Consider the following 9,588-nt stretch of genomic DNA (forward strand, 5'->3'; position numbering starts at 1 on the left):
TGACTTTTATTGAGACTCCCTGAAGACACAGTGTACAAAACATTATCCATCTGTCATTGTCCATGACAGACTGACCGGGTGAAAGCTATGATCCCTTATTGATGTCACCTGTTAAATCCACTTCAATCAGTATAGATGAAGGGGAGGAGATCGGGTAAAGATACATTTTTAAGCCTTGAAACAATTGAGACATGGATTGTGCATGTGTGCCATTCAGAGGGTTAATGTGCAAGATAAAATATTTAAATGTGTTTGTACAAGGTATGGTAGTAGATGAAGCATTGAGCATTTCCAGCCAGTTGTGTCAAAAATAGGTTCATTACTCAAGGCTTTGATTAACACAGTGTACACTAGTGGCACCTGCTGATGAAAAGCATTTAGAACAGCCAAATTATTATAGATGACGGCGCACAGGCCGTAGCATGGGGTAGCCTTTTTGTCTTCTACAGAAGCCAATACCAAACCAATCAGGTGGCTAATCGGCAAAAAGAAACGTTTCGGACGTCATTGATCACGTGCATCTGATAAAATTATACAAGCATCGGCACACTGCTTCGAAGTAAACTGCTTAGCGATTTCGACGCATGCCTCAGAGCTCTGGTATCAAACGTAGCATCACGAGTAGTAGGCACCATCCAGCCAACCTGACACAGCTGTGGGAAGCATTGGAGTCAACATGGCTCAGCACCTCTGTGGAACACTTCCGATGCCTTGTAGAGTCCATGCCCTGATGAATTGAGGCTGTACTGAGTGCAAAAGGGGGTGCAACTCAATATTCTGGTGTTCCTAATATTTTCTACACTCAGTGTACAACACATCTTTAACCCTATTCTGCATACACACAACAGTGCATTATAACCAATATACACTTACTAAATATACCCACACTAACAAACACCTACTCTATGTGAAGGGAGTCCGTATGCTGCTAACAGCTTAGCTTCCTCCACTGTTTGACTGCCCCATACTGGGCTTGAACCAGCAACACACATGACCGCCCTCCTTGACAGCGTTCGCCCTACAACAATGTTGCCGATGGAATGGCTCCATCGGCAACATTTCAAGCTAGCTATGGAGTGAGTTTACACTTCAAAATAGGCTCGTCTGATGATGAATTTTGACTTATCTTAGCTGACTCATATCCACAACATATATGTCCACCATGATGGGTTTAACATCAATGAAGTCATTATGTAACTACAGCGTTTATGTAGTTGGGAATTTTTATTTATTTATTTAACTAGGCAAGTCAGTTAAGAACAAATTCTTATTTTCAATGACGGCCTAGGAACAGTGGGTTAACTGCCTGTTCAGGGGCAGAACGACAGATTTGTACCTTGTCAGCTCGGGGGTTTGAACGGTTACTAGTCCAACTCTCTAACCACTAGGCTACCCTGCCGCCCCAGGGTGGGTAAACACTATGTTGAAAGTGTGTTTATTATCTGTGTGTACGTACCTGAGGCAGTGTATGTCTGTGTAATCTGTATCACCTGTCTCTTCCAGGAGAAGGAGGGTCCAGAGGTGCAGCTGGTGAAGGAGGAGGGTTGTGAGGAGGGTCTGGGGAACCCTGAGGGGACCATGGTCATGGAGGACAACCACAATACACCCTGTCTGAACCCACAGAGTAACCAACTGAGCAGCACACAGACCACACACAGTGTCACTGAGGTTTAGTCCACTGTCAACTACATGAATGGTATTAGGTCAGAGCCAGTCCTGTATAGGCAGGTGGGGATCCTAGATCATTGCTCTTACTCTGAGACTATGGATACAGGCCCAGATCAAACCCTTGAATGAGTAGGTGTGTCCAAACTTTTGACTGGTACTGTGTAGTATGATGAGGCAGAGTAGATGATATGGTTGGTGGGATGGTGTCTGTAAAAATGCTTCACTGATGTAAAGTGACAACCCTGTCATGTTGTTTGATGCTGGTGTTTTATGAGAAAATATAGTGCTTTACTTCATGTTTACTTGGCATGAAGTAGTGAAGCTGTGTGTAATTTAATGTTGAACCTTTTCCAAAGTATTCTTACATTCATTTTATCAAAGTCGAGGGTACCAGATTTACCAAAGATTGTGTTACCATAGTGAGAAAATGTACACTTCTTGTTACATATCGTTTTGTGAAATAAAAGTACTGTCCAGTAGGATAGAGTATGACCATTTTGTTGAAATTAAATAAAAAATCAAATCTGTGCTGATTTATTTTAAAAATTCTATATTAATCTGAGGGACTGAGTTTCCCTTATCTCAGGCGAACCAAAACATTATACACTGCTCAAAAAAATAAAGGGAACACTAAAATAACACATCCTAGATCTGAATGAATGAAATATTCTTATTAAATACTTTTTTCTTTACATAGTTGAATGTGCTGACAACAAAATCACACAAAAATTATCAATGGAAATTAAATGTATCAACCCATGGGGGTCTGGATTTGGAGTCACACTCAAAATTAAAGTGGAAAACCACACTACAGGCTGATCCAACTTTGATGTAATGTCCTTAAAACAAGTCAAAATGAGGCTCAGTAGTGTGTGTGGCCTCCACGTGCCTGTATGACCTCCCTACAATGCCTGGGCATGCTCCTGATGAGGTGGCGGATGGTCTCCTGAGGGATCTCCTCCCAGACCTGGACTAAAGCATCCGCCAACTCCTGGACAGTCTGCAACGTGGCGTTGGTGGATGGAGCGAGACATAATGTCCCAGATGTGCTCAATTGGATTCAGGTCTGGGGAATGGGCGGGCCAGTCCATAGCATCAATGCCTTCCTCTTGCAGGAACTGCTGACACACTCCAGTCACATGAGGTCTAGCATTGTCTTGCATTAGGAGGAACCCAGGGCCAACCGCACCAGCATATGGTCTCACAAGGGGTCTGAGGATCTCATCTCGGTACCTAATGGCAGTCAGGCTACCTCTGGCGAGCACATGGAGGGCTGTGCGGCCCCCCAAAGAAATGCCACCCCACACCATGACTGACCCACCGCCAAACCGGTCATGCTGGAGAATGTTGCAGGCAGCAGAACGTTCTCCATGGTGTCTCCAGACTCTTGTCACGTCTGTCACATGTGCTCAGTGTGAACCTGCTTTCATCTGTGAAGAGCACAGGGTGCCAGTGGCGAATTTGCCAATCTTGGTGTTCTCTGGCAAATGCCAAATGTCCTGCACGGTGTTGGGCTGTAAGCTCAACCCCCACCTGTGGACGTCGGGCCCTCATGCCACCCTCATGGAGTCTGTTTCGGACCGTTTGAGCAGACACATGCACATTTGTGGCCTGCTGGAGGTCATTTTGCAGGGCTCTGGCAGTGCTCCTCCTGCTCCTCCTTGCACAAAGGCGGAGGTAGCGGTCCTGCTGCTGGGTTGTTGCCCTCCTACGGCCTCCTCCACATCTCCTGATGTACTGGCCTGTCTCCTGGTAGCGCCTCCATGCTCTGGACACTACACTGACAGACACAGCAAACCTTCTTGCCACAGCTCGCATTGACGTGCCATCCTGGATGAGCTGCACTACCTGTGACACTTGTGTGGGTTTTAGACTCCGTCTCATGCTACCACTAGAGTGAAAGCACCGCCAGCATTCAAAAGTGACCAAAACATCAGCCAGGAAGCATAGGAACTGAGAAGTGGTCTGTGGTCACCACCTGCAGAACAACTCCTTTATTGGGGGTGTCTTGCTAATTGCCTATAATTTCCACCTGTTGTCTATTCCATTTGCACAACATCATGTGAAATGTATTGTCAATCAGTGTTGCTTCCTAGGTGGACAGTCAGTTTTCACAGAAGTGTGATTGACTTGGAGTTACATTGTGTTGTTTAAGTGTTCCCTTTATTTTTTTGAGCAGTGTATTTTTGTTCAGTATAAAAACCAGTACCGCGTTTCAAAGAACGGTGCGCGTACCTTTTTCATTTAACCACAACCTTTGAGCTATGACGCCAACCAATAAGATAATTTCCTTTCAAGTGTAAACGGAAGTAAACAGTGACCAAGAACACTTTCCATGTTAGTGTTTAGTGTTATTGTTGTTATTTAGACGTTTATTAACACGCTGGAACAGAAAATATCACAAACCTACCACAGGCAGTGTGTAATTCGCGTTGGAGACAGGACTTAAAGTTTATATGTTATCTAGGTAACGCTAGCTTGCTAGTTGCTGACGTTAGCTAGCTGTATGGTGTTTCACACTCAAATAGCCTCCATCATGGAGGTGCTAGCGAATGCAGCCGTGGCAGAGATCTGTAAACTCATAGACGACGAACATGCAGTGTTTAGTTTGGAAATAACTCAAAGCCAGAAAGAAAACAGGGCATTGCGGAGGAAACTACAGCTACTCGAACTGAAGGTATCACGGGAGCGCGTCCTTGCCAGTCGTCCCAGTAGTGTCAAGATCCTCGACCGATACAGAGGAATGGCAAGAGGTACATTTTGCAGAAGGCTGTGCTGCCTGTCGCCCCCTTCCCCTTTGCACACATGTTCAGATGTGTTACCCAGAATTGGGTCTTAGTTAACCCATTCAAATAGACGGTAACTGTTATTTAAGCAGTGTGGTATATGGTGTCCAAGGGCTGTTCTTCAGCACGACGCGACCTGGACACAGCCCTTAGCCGTGGTATATTGGCCATATATCACAAACCCCCGAGAAGCCTTATTGCTATTATAAACTGGTTACCAACGTAATTAGAGCAGTGAAACTAAATGTTTCAAATAAGCAAGAAATTATTTTTCAACTAGAAAAGAAACACTTGCAAAATTGCATCCGGTTGTATTTTGTGAAACACAGGAAATGTGGAATGTAATGGTCCAATGAAAATGTGAGCGCAAGGTAGCCGAGGCAGCTGATTGGATTAAACAGTGTCGTCGAGATTGTAGTTCGAGGGAGCAAACTGGGATCAGTACCATCAACCGAGAACCTGGGGGGCGGCGGCTGTAAACTGGGTATACCCCACTTGGGTTCTTGAGAGCTTGGTCAGTTCTTGGATAATAAGCAATAATTCCCCTGATTACTTAGCTATCTTGTGTAAAGACACAATATAATATTCAAACCAGATGTTTGTTTATTGTATTTCCGGTTTATTTATTCAATGAAAAAAATGGACACATAATACATCAATCAATAAATAGTATATCAAGAAGTTTTGAGATATGTTACCTTACATCCTTGCCAATTCTAGACTGTATCAATAGTGTACAATATACTGTTGAGCATTCACGGTAGCTAATCTAACCACTAGAGCCCGACCGATATTGGTATCAGTGGATAATTGAAACTAACCGATATGGAAAAAGGTAATCTGATGCTTATCTGAACAATTGCGGCCATTCTTACGTATAATTTGTCACAATATAAGAAATCAACATTTGAAGTAGTTATTGGACAGCAATTTATGAAAATATTACACTTTAATTGTCCACTGTAACAGTATATTGGCAGATATATCTGTATCGTTAAGTTTTGTCACCCCAATACCGGAATCAGTATTGGACCAAAAAAAAAATATTGGTCAGGCACTACTTAGCACCTCTTTTCCCCCAATAACTCTCTCAGGTGAAGGACATCTCACTGGAGGCCACAGGAGCTTTGTGAAGCCAGCGGTACACAATACATGGAGAGATGACCAACCAATCACTGTTGATGAGGGGAGTGGAACCTCAATCCAGCATGTTATTTTGATAGAGGTTAGTGTAATAGAGTTGCCTAAAACTTGTTACTTTGTAAAGCAAATGTGGCCAGTTTATTTCAGAAAGGCTACCCTCAGCTAGGGATGGGCATGGTTATTCGAATATCCAAACTGTTACTATTTGATTACTAGGGAGAGTATTCATTTTTCTAAAATTAAATAATGATCTATGTGACACTGCTACATAGCCTACAAGGATAGACCATTACATTCAATTTTTTTATAAAACAGTTTGACAGTTTTCATTTAAAAAAAAGGCACCGGTAGCCCACATACATTTCACACTGGTGCAGCTTATTGTCAATCAAGAGGAACCATGTGTAGCAAGTGAAGTGGGAGCTTTCTAATCAATGCAAAATGGAATTAAAGTTACAGAATTAAGTTGGCTACAATGATCAACCAACAGGTAGGCTGTTTCATATGAACGGAGTTGAAGACAAGGGAGGGAAGCCCAGCAAAATAGCCTCAGCCTTGCTACTTTAGTTAGCTAGCTGGCTAACTTTGGTGTCTACTGCAGCTAGCTAGTGTCTTTACAACGATGCAGTCAAGACATGCATGACAGATGAACTATGGCAGCAACAAGTTCGTCTAACTAGCGTGAGTTGGTTTGGCTACTTTCTCCCTCCGTGCTACACACACACTTGCCCCTGCTCCTCTCTAACCCCCCCCCCACACCCTTAGTGTAGAGCACCTTCTCTCTCAAATCTTCATTGAAGTAAAACTCTTTTTTTTTTAAATACATTCTTTAAAACACAAAAATATCATGATATTATTTAAATAGTGAAATCATTTCAAATGCCCAATGCTACCCTCAGCTATTCACTTGCTTACATGTTGTAAATAAATATCATCTGGGAGCATGAGCAGCAGTGTGCTGCATTTTCCTTTCTGTTTCCCTGAGTTTGCCTTCAACTCCAGGACCTGCGGAAAGTACCTGGATGTGCGTATGTTCTTTTTTATTACCTTTATTTAAACAGGCAAGTCAGTTAAGAACAAATTCTTATTTACAATGACGGCCTAGGAACAGTGAGTTAACTGCCTTGTTCAGGGGCAGAACGACATATTTTTACCTTGACAGCTCAGGGATTCAATCTAGCAACCTTTTGGTTACTGGCTCAACGCTCTAACCACTAGGCTACCTGCTGTTCTTCAGCTTTTGTACACCCACATTTACCTGTCATAGCCTCCAGAGACCCGGGAAAAAAAGTTTGGACATACAAATTGATAGTGAATATGAACAGAAAACATTTATTAACAAGCTCTTCTTTAGATCTTATTTCGTGTGAAAATTATTCCACTGCTCTGAAAACAAACTATTCTTGAGATATTTACCTATTAGAAAATTGAATATCAAACTCTCAAAAATAATTACACACAAGTAAAAATTATGAAGGTGACACCGCTACACGTGATATTTGAAAAGCCCAAAATGTCCTCTCATAGGTACAACAGGACCTAACACAGTGGCATTTATGGCCTTAGAGATACGGATCAAAAACTAATGTCCATTAAAGAACATAAAAATGAATTGCTGGGTCTTAGGAGGATATAGGAGCTTGTGCGACTTCCCTATGACATTGTTATCCAATTCAACTCATGTACCACCTCTCTTCTCGTCAGTCTGCAGATGCAGAGGCTGCAGGTCCTGGAGGATCGTCTCTGGTCAAGCAGGAGAAGACTGAAAGAACGGCTCCTTTAGCCACAGAGAACCCCATCACCGCCCCAGCGCTGCCCAGGACCCGATGCAGCATTGGGTCAGTGGAATACCGAACGTTGTCAGAGATGGACCCTGAGACTTTAACTGAAACCCACAGGCTCTTGCACACAGGATATGACCACAGATCAGATCCAGAGAGACTGGGCTGTCCTCCAGCTCCAGGCTCAGAGTACATACCTGTATTTCACCAGAGCCAGAGGATGGTTCATTGCCGTGGAGACAGTGATGATAATGCGCTAGACACTGGCAGTGATGACCTGTCTTGTTCTTACGTGACAGAAATGGAAGCTGGTAACATATCCTTGGGCTTAGAGAGACAGACTGATCTGTCTAGAGGGGACTGGAACCAGTACAGTAGTAGTGTATACTCTGAAGGGTGCCAAGACAAGAAAGTGGAGGTTATAGTGGTAGATGAGGAGACTGTGAAAGTGGAGGGCGATGCTCCTCCCACATGGAATGCAGATAGTCATCTAGGAGACGGACAGTCCCAGGGCAGAGATTCCTTAGATTACAGGGAAAGCTTAGAGACCAATCCAAATGTTGCGACCCACTCTCCTTTACATTCGCTCAGGGATCGCGACCCAGTGTCCACGTCAGTGGGGCCTTGCGATTCAAAAGTCCTTTTCGATCAGGTATTTAACACAAACGAGAAGGCTAGAGACCAGGCTCCGGGAGGGGGAGCCACATCAGGCAATAGTAAAGAGAAACGGTTCCTCTGCATGTTCTGTAACAAAGGCTTCAGCTGCCTCCAGAAGGTGGAGATCCATCAGAGGGTCCACACAGGGGTGAAACCCTACAGCTGTAGCCAGTGTCAGATGCGCTTCGCCCAGACTCGTGACCTGAAGAGGCACCAGAGGGTCCACACAGGGGAGAAACCTTACAGTTGCCCCCAGTGTGAGAAGAGGTTCTCCCGCCAGGACAATCTGAAGATACACCTGAAGGTCCACACGGGAGAGGGGCAGTTCGCCTGTACGCAATGCGGGAAGAAGTTCACAGAAAGGAGCTACCTCAGAATACACCAGCAGAAAAACCATCCCACTCTATTAACATAAAATTGTAACCATTCCACTTGATAACTTCTGAAGTTTAGATCAAAACCTGCATTAAAGGGTAGGTAGCATAAAAATTCAACCAAATGTAACATATGGAATTGCATTAGTATACGCATCAAAAGTCCAAATGCAAAGTTACCTCACTTTTCTATTTTTCAAGTTATTACATAAAACCCATCAGAATGCCGAAGTCATGCCGGAAGATGTTAATGCACGGTGTGACGTAATATGGAGGCCCCAGGCAAGCCATCCTATTCTCCATAATGTAAACTCCAACAGAAATAACTAAACCATATAATTTACACTCATGACTACTGGTTTCAATTACATTTGAAACCAGTAGTCATCAGCCAAATTACAAGCAAATACTTTGAATGTTACAAATCAGCTTGCAAGGTTTCTAGCCAACTAGCCTGCTAACGTCGGTAGTGTAAAGTACTCAAGTAAAAATACTTTAAAGTACTACTTAGGTAGTTTTTTGGGTATCTTTACTTTACATTTTTTACAACTTTTACTTCACTATATTCCTAAAGAAAATAATGTACTTTTTACTCCAAACATCTTCACTGACACCCAAAAGATACATTTTGAAGGCTTAGCAGGACAGGAAAATGGTCCAATTCACGCACTTATCAAGAGAACATCCCTGGTCATCCCTACTGCCTCTGATCTGGTGGACTCACTAAAAACGAATGCTTTGTTTGTGAATTATGTCTTATAGAGAGTGCCCCTGGCTATCCGTAAATTTTAAAAACAAGAAAAATGTGCAGTCTGGTTTGCTTAATATAAGGAATTTGAAATTATTTATACTTTTACTTTGGTACTTAAGTATATTTTAGCAGTTACATTTACTTTTTATACTTAAGTATATTTAAAACCAAATACTTTGACTTTTACTTAGTAGTATTTTACTGACTTTCACATTAATATAGACCACAGTTTTGGAAAAACTTAATGCCATCTAACCTGCTATCAAATCATGTTACCAGTACATGCAGCAGGGGAGGGTCATCCTCCTCAGTGAAATTTCATAAAAAGAAAAAGTGAAACATTAAAAAGTTATTTTTTTCAGATAAAACTATACAAATTTTATTCATATGTCATCAAATAATTGATTAAAACGCAGTTTTAAAATGAA

General features: G+C 42.6%; 1 protein-coding gene across 1 annotated transcript; it reads left to right on the forward strand.

Annotated features, from left to right (window-relative positions):
• The first annotated feature begins 3,963 nt into the window (after nucleotides 1-3,963).
• Nucleotides 3,964-9,588, forward strand: LOC139374808 (uncharacterized). Its single transcript, XM_071115952.1, has 3 exons — nucleotides 3,964-4,421; nucleotides 5,549-5,679; nucleotides 7,302-9,588. Exons 1-3 carry the CDS (start codon nucleotides 4,175-4,177, stop codon nucleotides 8,448-8,450), a joined length of 1,527 nt encoding a protein of 508 aa, XP_070972053.1. The 5' UTR covers nucleotides 3,964-4,174; the 3' UTR covers nucleotides 8,451-9,588.

The sequence above is a fragment of the Oncorhynchus clarkii genome, chromosome 19 (genome assembly GCF_045791955.1).
Source record: "Oncorhynchus clarkii lewisi isolate Uvic-CL-2024 chromosome 19, UVic_Ocla_1.0, whole genome shotgun sequence".
Classification (NCBI taxonomy): Eukaryota; Metazoa; Chordata; class Actinopteri; order Salmoniformes; family Salmonidae; genus Oncorhynchus; species Oncorhynchus clarkii.

Coding starts and splice junctions, on each gene's coding strand:
- LOC139374808 (XM_071115952.1), top strand. CDS start 4,175: ATGGTGTTTCACACTCAAATAGCCTCCATCATGGAGGTGCTAGCGAAT. Junction 4,422..5,548: donor ATACAGAGGAATGGCAAGAG/GTACATTTTGCA, acceptor TAACTCTCTCAG/GTGAAGGACATCTCACTGGA. Junction 5,680..7,301: donor AGCATGTTATTTTGATAGAG/GTTAGTGTAATA, acceptor TCTTCTCGTCAG/TCTGCAGATGCAGAGGCTGC.